General features: G+C 43.6%; 1 protein-coding gene across 1 annotated transcript; it reads left to right on the top strand.

The window, feature by feature from the left end:
- The first annotated feature begins 510 nt into the window (after nt 1-510).
- On the top strand, nt 511-8190 carry trib1 (tribbles pseudokinase 1). The gene is made up of 3 exons (XM_068576322.1): nt 511-1211; nt 2031-2323; nt 5536-8190. The coding sequence occupies exons 1-3, from the start codon at nt 891-893 to the stop codon at nt 6008-6010; spliced, it is 1089 nt and encodes a 362-aa protein (XP_068432423.1). The 5' UTR covers nt 511-890; the 3' UTR covers nt 6011-8190.
- The last annotated feature ends 5405 nt before the right edge of the window (nt 8191-13595 follow it).

Below are 13595 nucleotides of genomic sequence, written 5' to 3'. Positions count from 1 at the left end.
TCATGGTGATGTTAAAGCTCGAGTTAAGGCTCATACACTGGAGCTTTGTGCGGGCTAGTTCACACTTGAGGCCTAACATTTGGAGAGCAAACAGCTCAGGTGCCGTACAAGAGGTCTGTGGAGAGATTGTTGCAATAAATGGCTGAACATTAAGGAACAACTGAGTCAGAGAAAGATCTTTAAGGATTGTTAATTATTGTCTAAAACATGTGAGCTTGATGAGGCAGCCATGATAAGTAGCAGATGATTTCTTCATTCCGCTCACATGGCAGGGTTTTTTCCCAGTATCAGCAAAATCTCAGAGCAGTAATTCAGAGAATGTTGACGCCATAACAAACAAACAGAGAGAGAAAAAATAGCGTGAATGTTTGCGCCATCTGGTCATGCAGTCTTCTGCGAAAGGTAATACAGCCGGCTGTTTCATCAGAGCTCAGCTCGAGTCGGTGCCGTTACAGGATTGCTCAATGGTTGTGTCACCAGGAGGCTGGACTGGTCGGGCGGAGTGTTTGAGCTCTGAGCTCAACATCACCGGCTCACTCGCTCTGCCTCTCTCTGAGTGTGAGGCGGTCTCTCTTTCCATCTCTGTCTCTCTTTCTTTCTCTCTCTCTCTCTTTCTCTCTCACTCTCTCTTTCTCTCGCTCTCTGGACTCTGGGGGATCGGGATTTTCTCACCAGAAGTGCACATACCTCACAGGCACGGGCATCCGATCTCCTAAAAAAAAAAAAGGACGTGGGTCGGATTATTCCTGAATCCGTTGAAGTTTCATTTATAGCTCAACTAGAATGAATCTCACACGGGGAAATGGAGCGCATCGTTTGTAGTTTATTTTAAGGACACGTACTGAACCAGTCGGGCTCTCGTTCTTTTTTTTGTGTGTGTGTTTGCTTTGATGGTGAGTCGGTCTATCAGGATGAACTTGCAGTGGAGCAGCCCGGCACCCTGCATCCGCACCGGGAGAGTCGCGCACAAGCGGCTGGACTCAGACGACCAGCCGCCAACCAAATGCGCCAGGCTGAGCGCCGAGGCGGGGGACACGCAGGGACTCCTCGGCACCTCTCCCGGTTCCCCGGTCAGCCCCGTCTCCAGCTCTATCCCGGCGACCCACCAGGGGCCGTCCAGGATAGGACCATTCCTGCTTCTACCTCTAACGGACCGGGAGAGCGTGCACAGCGCGATGAACACCGACACGGGCGACGAGCAGCTGTGCAAGGTATAGCGCAATCCCGTCATTGTGCAATTCCCTTTGAATGAATGGTGTTTCAAGACATGGCGTTGCTCAATAGCCTGTCTGACATGTCATCGGGATTCAGCCGACGTGTTCACCGAATGTCATTCTCACGAGAAATGTGGCACACATTGCGTAAGAACAGGAGTGTTTTTGTTTTTTTTAAATCCCGAACTACGTAAGATTATTTAAAATGTGTTAACAGAGACACGAAGGACCAGGCAGCCTCATTTGGGCTTTGCTGTGTGGTGGGAACACAGCTCACCTATTGAAATCACCTTTTCTCGGCACTGTGGCTTCACACGGTGTCTGTCAACTCGGCTCATTTGCATGCACGTCACGGCAATACGCCACGCCGTGACACACACAACATGCAAACATGTGAGGCAAATACTCAGTGTATACCCCTCCGCTGCTCCAGATCTATGCGTTTATTTTGCACAAAAGGCCTGCAAGCGTTTGGCTTTGTTGATTAATAAAGTTAATCGCTTCATGCTTTGCTAATTCATTTGTCATGCTCTTGCAAAAGCAGCTGGAATCAAAGCATATCCTACGCCTTGGTTTTTTTAACTCACTGCCAAATTTGCATGCTTGTTTCCTCTGATGATCATTAAGAACACACTGACCCATTGCCTCCTCCTCTCTCTCTCTCTCTCTCTCTCTCTCTCTCTCTCTCTCTCTCTCTCTCTCTATCTCTCTCTCTCTCTCTCTCACACACACACACACACACACACACACCTCCCTCCCTTCCTCCGAGTCAATCTAATTTCCATCCTGCATCTCTGTTCTGCTCCCCTCTCTCAGGTCTTTGATATGGGAGTGTACCAGGAAAAGATCAGAGCTTATGGGATCCTTCCAGCCCACAAGAATGTGGCCGGAGTCAGGGACATCATCCTTGGCGATCGCAAAGCCTACGTGTTCCTGGACAAGGACTTTGGGGACATGCACACCCTGGTGAAGAGCTGTCGCAGGCTGGACGAGGAGCACGCCTGCAGGCTCTTCCGTCAGGCGGCTCTGGCCGTGGCACACTGCCACCAGGCGGGCATCGTGCTGGGTGACCTCAAACTGCGAAAGTTTGTCTTTGCAGATGAGAAAAGGTGAGAAGCACATCCCTTGCAGTACTTTCAAGGAAACCCACTTAAAAAACTGGTCCTCAGTGGCAGATGACACCTGAGAGCTTTCTCGCTTTGTCACCGTGCACCTGCTCAGTGTCATGTTCATCTGTCTCAGTTTCATTCAGCTCTAACAACAGGTAAATGTATTTGGATGCCATCACACACCTAAATACATGTAGTGAAGTGGGACGAGCCAATGAAGGCTCAGAGCAAACGCAGCAGCAGCTGATACACACAGGCCATGTGTGTGGATATCAATGTGGGCACAGATAGAGTAGGAGGTTCTGTACTTGTGGAGGCAGACTGCATAGCTTCCCAGATTCTCGCCCTCTCTGTCTGTCTCCCGTTCTCACTTTCAACGTGTCTCTTTGTATGGGTGTTTGTTTTGCATGTGTGCGCGCATGCATGTGTGAATGTAGTGGGTGGTAGTTTGGCAGAGCTGCGAGACGAGGCTGGTGAATGAGACAATCATCTCCTTCTGCAGTCTATGTATTAGAATGTATCTATTCCTCGTTATTTATTCATGAATTACATCATAACGATTCTGCAGAACAACTGACGCTTCCAACAAGGATTCATTCAATATAAACCTCCATCCCTGCATGATTGAGTAGGTCAACGTGTTTTTCTTGGAACTGGCTCCCACGCATTCATTTCTGCATCTCTGAGTACTACACATTCGGTTCAGAAAGACACACAAAATGCCTGCTTACAAAACTATTTGTCGCCACTTTGCCCTCGCGTCGCACTCTTTCCTGTAAGCGCCTGCTGATGTAGCACATCCCCCCCCCCTTTGGCTTTCTAAAGGCCCTTTTTCACAGAAACTTCTCAACAGTAACATTCTCCAGCCATGACCTCTGGGTTAGCGGGGTCGCACTGATTGAATGAGAGCAGACAGCCAGTGAGAGAAGTTGAAGTTGGTTGTGTCCCTCTGATAGCTATATGGCTGCAGAGCGATGAGTCACAGAGTATATGTGCAGAAAGGAGGAGGAGGGGGGCTGCATAGCTCATTTTCTTTTTCTGTGTGTGTGTGTGTGTGTGTGTCTGTGTGCGCGTGTGTGTGCGTGTGTGTGTGTGTGTGTGTGTGTGTGTCCATACATGCGTTTCTGTATGAGCGCTGATTGAACATTCAGAGCCAGCTTTTGCCTGTAACTCAGTATTTAGTTTGCAGAGTTACAGCACTGCAACATTGGTGCTGGTACGTGCACCAGACCCACCTGACCCTGAAGTTGTGGCACGACATCTTTCTTAACCTGCCATTACACGTTGGTAGGCGACATGCTGCAGTGCCACAACAGATGATTTACCGTGATGTGACTATAAAAACAAAAGCACCAGATTTTGCCGATAGTGTGAAATGTAGCTTTTGTTCACCCATAGATGGCTTCCTCTCTGTTCAATCACAGACAGACCTTTCACGTACATCAATATAAGTCTTCCTGACCTCGTCAATGCCGTCATACAGTCTTCCAAATATGAAATCCGGCATCTTTCAAACCCCAACAATCACGCTGTGATGCAATGTCCCTGCCAGCAAAGCAGCACCAGAGCCAGAGACAGAAAGTCACAACTATTTGACAAATGCTATCTCCACTCTCACACACAGGCGGAGTGCATTTGGAAAAGCCAGTTTAGGGAAAGTGACTAGCACGGTGAAGCATGCAGAGCTTCACTGCTGGGCCGGCCTTCCTGTGCGTCACTGATGTGGCAACAGCCATTTGAGGGTAATTATGGGATGGCTGGCGCCGCGAGTGTGGGACCCAGGTGCAGATAGCCGCGGAGAGAGAGAGAGAGAGAGAGAGAGAGAGAGAGAGAGAGAGAGAGAAAAAAAAATGTACTCTCAACAGAAGGATGAGTCATTCTCTCCACCCCTCTAACTCTCTGTGTTCTGTTTCCTTTTCTGTCTCCATCGCTCGCTCTCCTCCCCTGACTTATCTCCTCCACTATCTTGGTGTTTAAATATCATTTGCTTTCTATCTTGGTCCTTCTGGCTGTCACTCTTTTCATCCTCTATCTGGCTGATTATTTATCTCTCCAGCCACTCCATCTGACAACTGAAGTGTCTCACAGAGTCAGTCGATCCTCTGAATGTGAGATAAAGCGGCATACTACTTGATAAAGCCTCAATCACTGTTAGTTTTGGGAGCAAATCTTAAGAGGCACAAATTACATTTTTATTCAAATCCCGGCACGTCTGGCGCTGTTGAAAATGTATCATTCATTTTCCTTTTCCTATAAATCATTTTGAAAGTGAGCTTCACCCGTAAATGTCCTATTCTGCAAATACAATTTCACAATCTCAGTTCCTCCAGTGCTGGACTAAACGCATGTTCTGTCTTTAACATGGCTAAATATAGCATTGTGAGTGTGAGTCGTGGAGGAGAAGGAGTTGTATATTTATGTGTGTAAGTGTGCATGTGACCATGTGTGCCAGGAAGTCATTGGAAATCTGCTTTGCCAGCTCTGATTCTCAAACTGGACTTACTGTTGTACACTTAGGTCATAGGGAGTTCACTGGTGTCTGTGTGTGTGTGTGTGTGTGTGTGTGTGTGTGTGTGTGTGTGTGTGTGTGTGTGTGTGTGTGTGTCTGTGTGTGTGTGTGTGTGTGTGTGTGTGTGTGTGTGTGCGTGTGTGTGTGTGTGTGTGTGTGTGTGTGTGTGGGTCCATCTGTCTGCCGTGCAGCTTAAGGCTTAAGAAAGGATGCTGGTTTTTCCCGTGATGCAATTAGCGACTTGCATTTAATAGATCACTGAAATGTTTGACAGTGGTAAACAAAGCCGCTGTTAGAACTAGACTCAGACTCACACAAACACTACACACCATCATGTTTTAGATCAACAAATTACTTTGATTTTAAATATTGTTTGACATGGGAGCTCTAAGGACATCATTTCCAACAACGACATGACATTCTGCAAAAAACATTCTGTGACATGCAGATTTGGATGGAAGGACGGACATCACGTTCTTTGGTTTCCCTACAAAGTGTACAAGATAATACATGATGCCACTGCCAAGTTGTATTGCGACTAACGCTCTCAGCAGTAGCTGCTGTCCTTGTGCAAAGGGAATTCGGAAATGTAGAAGTAAACATGCAGCTCACAGAAAGTAATATGCTACATAACATTTCTATCAATTGTCTTTTTAAAGGTCCTTTGAAATGTCATGACCTCATTTTGACTTTTTCTTCACAGGACACAGGTGAGACTAGAAAGCCTCGAGGACTGTCGCATCCTAGAAGACCCGAGCGACGACGCCATGTCAGACACCCACGGCTGTCCCGCCTACGTCAGCCCAGAGATCCTCAGCGGCTCCGCGCCCTACTCTGGGAAGATGGCCGACATGTGGAGCCTGGGGGTCATGCTGTACACCATGCTGGTTGGCCGCTACCCATTCCATGACCCGGACCCGGCCACGCTGTTTTCCAAGATCCGCAGAGGCCAGTGCTGTTTGCCAGAGGGCCTGTCGCCCAGGGCCAAGTGTCTGCTCCAGAGCCTGCTGAGGAAAGAACCCTGGGAGAGACTCACGGCGAACGAGCTGCTTGCTCACCCGTGGTTCCACCAGCCACCGTCGTCGCAGGAAGTGGCACTGGGTGAACAGGAAGTGAGCTCGGCAGAACAGATGGTGCCATCTTTTCAAGTGGAAGAGGATGATGATCTGTTCTGCTGACAGACTCGAGTCAGCTGAGACTGGCTGAGGGACCAAAACAGGAATTGCTATGAGGGATCCATTGTTGTGTTTTTACAATGGCACTTTTTAGAAACCCATTTGTGTAGAATGGAGTGTACATACACCCTCAAGCTTCCTACAAGAACTCACTGTACTGTATTTTGTTGTCGTATGTGTGTTACTTACTAAGGGCATTGTTCACAATGATCATTCTTTGTTTTTCTTTATGTATGTTTTTCCAAATGATTTGGTGCTAAAAGAAATAACAAGGACTTGAAATGGCCAGATTACGTTAGCAAAAAGATCTCTGCAGGCGACTATGAGTGTATCACAGATAATTGACCCATAGCAAACAATCATCACCGATGCTTGCTCTCAGCCTGGACTCAGAAGGCTTCAGAAAACGTTAGATGCATCCTAAATGGGAGGCGAGGAGACGTGACGTTGTTCCTCTCACTCTAGTCTCTGACCAGGCTGGAGGCTCCGCCGGCTGACTCATTGACCGGCTCGAGGAAGGCCTAGCACAAGCTTGACGTCTCGCAGCAGGCAGTGTCATAGAGTGAGATAGACGCTTAGCAGAGGACTGATGTGTCACACTCAGCGGGGAGGCTACGGAGGTGTCTGACTGCCAATCTGGCAATGTCTCAGCAAGTAGAGAGCTTTTACAAATCTCACACCATGCACAGAAGGTTGAGACCGACAGGATGCTACGAGTGCTAAACTCACTGAAAAGTCACACGCGCACACACACACACACACACACACACACACACACACACACACGATAATACACAGTGGCACTGGGCTAGCACAAGTCCTTGTAAATTACTAACAGAGTATGGAAGACATTTTAAGAAGCATTAGTGTTAAGTTTAGCGGTGGCAAACTGCACATGCAGCGTTTCAGAAGAGGGGAACAGATTGATCACAGTCACATTTAATCAACACTTCCTGTTCTGATGCAACCTTTTTAGATAATATATTGTGATATGAGCATGTTTTTGAACCAGTAAATGATTCAGTTTTTACTGTTTAAAATAAAATCAGACTTGGTCACATGCCTTTGCAGCAACAGTGACGGTTGGATAAATCTTAAGCCTAAAGGCATGCTGCATTTCAGTGGAAAAAGTTAAAATAAAGAGACAATTCAAATGTTACTTCCGCTTGAATTACAACGCCATGAGTTATTTCTCAATCCAACAACGTTGTATTTTTAAAGCAATGTGTCAAATATTTGGTTAAGGAACTAGCAAATCAGAAAAAAGAGACCACTTCAGAGAAATGAAGACTTTTTCAGTTGAGCAGTTCTGTTTTGTACATTTCTGTCGGAACATTATGCCACGCTGTGTTGCTCTAACACAGCTGAGCTGTGCTGAGTGTTGTGCCCGTATCACTGTGTTTTATAAACTGAATGGCTCTGAATCAGTCGCAGTCAGGCGATATTTGATGTTAGTTGTCTGATGACTCAGCACTTGAGCGTGTCTGTAGAAAATGGTCCTGACCTTGGCTGGAAGAATCTGGTCTGACTGTTTCACCTCTTCTATGGTACTTTTTTCCCTTCCTTTTTATTTTTTTTTCTATCGTTGAAAGCTGTATCCAAGGAGACTAGTCATCATCGTTAGAGAAATGATGCACCAAGTTCTAAAAGATGTTTTATCTTGGAGTGTGACAGGCGGATGCAGGGATTCGGTGACGTTCATCCTTGCAGGCTCGATCTGCAGCCAGCTATTTCATTTTGGCACGATAATTTTGAACACGCTACTAAATCTGGCATATCTGAGAAGCGCTGTGCATTAGATTTTTGGGTCAACCAGTGGGCTAATAAAACGTCTGCTGCAGTTCTTTAATTATTTTTTTTTCTCATCTGTTCAAAGTAGCAGATTGGAACGGATTTATGACAATCTGAATTGTTCCTCACAGAAAAGTAATTTCAGAGATTAAGGATTTTGTTCCTGGTTCGTACAAGCAGAATCACACATTCATGCGACATGTAGATTAAACTGACACGGGTGCACAAACTTCATATTGCACTGTGAATTATGTATTTGTGACACAACCTAGAGGCTATTACTGGTCCAGACAGGTTACATACGAGATATATTCATTGTACAAAAGGTGTAAATATGTATATTAGAAGTATGTGTGGAGATGTTGAATAAAGATCACATTTTTTCATATGAACATTTTGTTTTTGTTTTCATTACTGCTGCTCTCTCTCTCTCTCTCTCTCTCTCTCTCTCTCTCTCTCTCTCTCTCTCTCTCTCTCTCTCTCTCTCTCTCTCTCTCTCTCTCTCTCTCTCTCACACACACACACACACACACACCTGCACATTACACAGCCCAATCTCATATCGAGGTTTTCCTGCGAGGGTTCTCTTTACATTTTTTCATTTTCATCAGCACTTTCAATTTCCTCCTTGATATGGAAAAAAAAACAACTCCATCCCTGCCTCTAACCGTTTACTCTTCTTTGACCTTTGCGTAATGTAACATTTAACTCCTCAAACACACAAATGTCAACAGTGGGTCAGTGTCTTTTCCTGGAACACACACGGTGAGTGGATAAGGCACTCGCTCGTTTTTCCTCATCTACACCAGCAGTAACCAAAGATAATCATCAAACACCAGCACTATTCAAACTCAAATACATATAATACTTCTTTTTTTTATCATATCCACTTCTGCTTATGAGTCATTGTTTGACCTATAACATCTTGGCATGTCTCCACCGCCTGTGTGTTATGACTACCTTAGGCATGGCTGGCCGAGGCTTGCGTAAGCCCTGTGCTCGCGTGTGTTCATACGCATACCTGCCTGCAAGTCAGTGTGTGTGTGTGTGTGTGTGTGTGTGTGTGTGTGTGTGTGTGTGTGTGTGTGTGTGTGTGAGCACAAGAGTCAGATTAAGTATCAACAGGGTAGCTGGTGGGTCTGCTGGGAAGCTGCCAAAGCAGGGATTGCCTAACACGTCAGAGACCGGGCCCTCAAAAAGTATGTTAGTAATAGGTCAAGTAATGAATATCTGGAGAAGGTGTGGTGGGGGAGGTGGTTGTTAGAAGGTGTGTGAGGGAATTTCTTTTTCTTTTTCATGAAAAGATCTGTTGTCGTTTACGGCCTAACAAGATTCAATGATACGGAAATAGCTATTGTCAACTTGGCTTTATACCAGAACACACTGACTGAACACAGCTCTGTCTGGCCACAATAACAGGAATCAGAATTACTTAATGAGACTGGAAATCCACCAGTCGTTACCTTCAATAAACGGGTGTCATTAGATGAGAAGGAAGCATATGAATGGCAGGGAAAGAAGACGTCTATAAGGAAGGTGCAGGGCTCATTCTTGGCCTTGACTTGATTCACTCTGAACAACTTCTAAAATGACAATCAACCTCTCTGAGAAGCTGATGTGTTTAAGGTGCACAACTCCCTTATTGTTATTATTGTTTTACAACACTGGGTACAATGATGAGTGCATACTTGTCTTTATTTGCTTTCTCTAGTTGTGATGTAAAGTTTCCTCTCTACTTCTAAACAAGTTTTTAAACAAAAAAGAAAAACTGTCTGGACATTGTGATTTAGGATGGATGCCTACAAGTTAAACACCAATAAAAAGTAATGATAAGGAAATAGTTAGACATAGTTGGGGGAAATGTGTAATTGCTTTGCTGCCAGTTAGATGTCGAACTATCTAAAAAGTGTAGGGAAGCGTATTTTTCAAAATGTTAAACTTCCTCAAAGGGTTATGTCAGCTGAAGGTTATGTTTCATTTCCAAACAGAGGTGTTTTGTGGTGGGGAAAACATGAAGTCAGGTGTTCTCCATTGTGTGACTGTGTGACCTCATCTTGTCCCGTGTAAAGTGTAAACTGTATCCTTCCTATTTATTCACGTTCAGTAAAGTTTCCCAACCACACATACACACTCACTTCCTTGTTGGATGAACACTAGAGCGTCATCAGATATTTCCTCAAGCCCCATGACCTCAGTTCGCGAGAGTATTTTATTGGTATTTCATGGGATGTTTGAAGCTATTGAGGGCTAGTACAACATATTTAGTGTTACATTCACATGCGTCACAAGATAGAATTTAGGGTGACAGTTAATTATTTTGAGATTGATTAATCTGCCAATTATTTTCTAGATGAATCATTTGGTCTATAATGTCAAGTGTTGATCTCAGTTCCTCAAAGCATAAGTTGATGTTATAAAATATCTCTTAATGTTCGTCCAAAAGCCAAATATCTTCAGTTTAATAGGAATGAAATGAATGAAAGAATTGAAACTTTTCAGATGAAAACTATGTGGGTAGTTTTAGTCTTTAGTTTACCCTGCGCCCCTCAGGGATTTGACCGGGAAAACACCTGCTGCTGTCTCTGAGATGATGTTAAGTGTTGTGCTTTTTCCTGGAACTCTTTGGCACTGATGCAATGACAACCTCTGTTTTAATTACTACTTGACCAGAACACAAATCCCTGAAGAAAAGTGAGCTCTTGTGTTGATGATAGTTTGGTGAGGGGCTCGACTGCTTGACATAAATCACAACGGCATACCTGGAGTAAATGTGTGAGGTCAAGGTATGGTCTCTACCGCCATCTTATGGAGATATGTCAAACTGCAGCACTGTGGCCGATAACATGCTGCACTTAAATACATGTCTGTGTACAGTCCGTCTCTGTCTCCGTCTCTGGTGTAATTGGGGTTGTATATAATTGGGGGTATAATTGTTTGTTACTGATCTGAGAAATATAATAACCTTTGAATGGCTATTAATAAAGTATATGCCATGTATAAAGTGTGCCTTTTTAGAAAGTGACTACGTTTTCCAAATATATGATAATTATTTCAATGAGCTGAAATCCAAGTTTTGAGAGCTGACAGGTAAGAAATGTCTGCGTTGCTCTGTTTTGTAATATTGTGAATGTGTAAAACATCACATCTGAAGTTGACAGCTTGGAAAATTGCAATGGTATTTCTTTGCCAATTGCCTAATTTTTAATAGAACAAAAAATATTTAATAAAGGACACTATTATTTTTCTTTGGAGTTTTCTAGAAACCAAACAAAAGTCATAGGTACACATGAGTGTTTCGCAGTAAAACTTTTGTTGACACATCCCTTCAACACTACGCCACTATAAATAGTAGTGTGAGACCACTGGTAGGAATGTGAATCATGTCACCCACATGCTCATGTGCGAGCACGAGAACAATTAAAACAGGGACCCACTCATGAAGACATTGCTTTGCAGCACGGCTAATGGTCCAAAACTCCACAGGGAACTTCTAAATAAGAGAATATTCATCAAATGAATCGGCAATGAAAACAATTGTTGGATGCCGCCCAATAAAACATGGAATAATACAATCGTTGGTCTTTCTCTGACAGCATGAGTCTCCATTGGTGGCGAGTGGAAGTCTGGGTCGACAGGCTCTTCACGCACAGACGGGGCCTGCTGGGTTTGTTCATCAGAAGTTCTCCTCACCTGTTTCTGAGTCCCATAGTTCCTACCTAAAAGTACAAGAGACATAATAATTCAAGCTTTTTACTTTGTTGGAAAGCTTGTTGGAAAGTCTTGATTAAACAATGCGTAAACTTACCTAATTCTGTGTTTTATGGATTTATGGACGCTTGGTCCACACTTCTCGATGACCATGCTATGACAACAAAAGTCCAGAAGAGGGCGGTGTTTTTATGGAACTGACCTGGTTATCCCTCTTCTTTCCAATTGAACTATCCTCTTTAACACAAGGAACAGGTGGAAAATAGTGGAAAATAGTTATATGTATTCTACCTGTGTAATAATATTTAGTTATTGTACATTGTTACTGTTTTTCTGTTTATTATTTATATTACTTCTTTAAAAAGAAAAAGTGACTGTCCAGTGTGTGCTTTAAATCTTTGCTGCTGTAATCCTGCAAATGTTCCTAGTGCAGGACTAATAAAGGATTATCTTATTTTAACTGACTTAGATATGATGCTGAGGGATTAATAACCAAAGACATGACATTAATAAGGATTCATATCCAGGAGATATCTGAAGAGGAACAATGCTTCTGAGGAAATCTACATATTATAAGAACTAAAGATCGCTGGTCTTCATCATAATACACGTTTTGCTGTCATCTGTTGCTGAAACAATAGAACGTCACATACTCATGCATTCACATCCAGGTTTTATTTGAGGCAGACAACATAATACGACCTCGGATTTGGGTTTTATGGGGTCCTCAACGGCGGCAAACAAAATTGTTTAAATAGTTTGGTTGTAAAATCGCCCATCTGCCGATGGAACCAATCAGCCTCTCCTGGCCTCGACCCAGACAGTTAAAGATGTTGCCAGATTAGCCAATCAGAGTAAAAACACCCGCATAGCTCTTTAGAAACATGCTTCTTCACATACATGGAGTATGCTCAGCGGTGCCTGAAAGCTTTCAGCTACTGCACCGAAATGTTTGATGAAAGTCAGAGTTAATTACACTTATTGTAGGGTTTCATTTTACAATGTCATGTCAGAGTATTCTACAAGCTGTTTCTCAATTTAGCCTTGAAGATGAATTACATGTCAGATGAGTGAATGGATCTGTACTTGTAAAACACTTTTCTAGTCTTCCGACCACTCAAAGTGCTTTAACACTACATTCGCCACCTGATGACATCACCATGGTGCCATCTGGACTCTCTCACATTCAAACCCATTCACACACCTGCGGGGGAAAGTACGTCGCCCAAGGACACAACGACATGGACTATGAGCCGGGGATCGAACCACCGATCCCTTTGATTAAAGGACAACCCTATTCTACCATTTAACACAGTCGTAGTGTACAACTTGTGATTATTGTATCGGAGTAGTTTGCACACATTGTATTGCTACGTGATCTCCATTATGTTGTATGGCTTTCACCTTGACTAGAATATTAGCTCTGTACACATATACAAGAGATTAAAGAGAGAATGGATGAGACAAATATGAATGTGTAAACATGATCTTTAAACATAATGTAATGTTTTTCCTATGTATTTGGTCTTCGTCTGTTATTCCTAATGTACTATTGGGGATAGACGTTCCACTATCCAATATAAATATACATGCTTGGACAGAATTATATGTTCAACAGCTAACACATGTAATGTAAAAAGAATGGCAGCTCCCATTTCCCTCATCGTCTGTCTGTATCATTCCATTTCTCTCAGATATCAAATGATATGGGTTCCTGGGCTTGTTTGATTAAAATAAACGTCTCTCCTGCAGGTAGAAGAGACCAAACAAAGAGAAGTGATTGATTCTAAGTGCCACAAATACAGCATGAGTTCTACATCCCACATGAGCTCATCATTACATCCATTTATCTCTAATAGCTGCACAAGAACAAGATTTAGGCTGCATGTCATTTCATCCATGAGTCCCACTGTATGTTCAGTTTCCTGGAAGTGTGTTCTGCACTCAGTCTGCAGTGTTAACATTGGCATGACCGACTGCTAATTAGGCCAATGGAGTGAATCAGAGCGTCCTCTGAAAGCTTTATGTTATTCATAAAGCCATACTGAGAGACAGTTCTGCAACATATTTTTCGTTCAGAAATTCTGTC

This window comes from Clinocottus analis, unplaced genomic scaffold (genome assembly GCF_023055335.1).
Source record: "Clinocottus analis isolate CAN_PGR_092001 unplaced genomic scaffold, fCliAna1.0.p SCAF_14, whole genome shotgun sequence".
Lineage (NCBI taxonomy): Eukaryota > Metazoa > Chordata > Actinopteri > Perciformes > Cottidae > Clinocottus > Clinocottus analis.
This window is presented reverse-complemented; position numbering and strand designations above follow the sequence as displayed.

Coding starts and splice junctions, on each gene's coding strand:
- trib1 (XM_068576322.1), top strand. CDS start 891: ATGGTGAGTCGGTCTATCAGGATGAACTTGCAGTGGAGCAGCCCGGCA. Junction 1,212..2,030: donor GCGACGAGCAGCTGTGCAAG/GTATAGCGCAAT, acceptor CCCCTCTCTCAG/GTCTTTGATATGGGAGTGTA. Junction 2,324..5,535: donor GTCTTTGCAGATGAGAAAAG/GTGAGAAGCACA, acceptor TTTTCTTCACAG/GACACAGGTGAGACTAGAAA.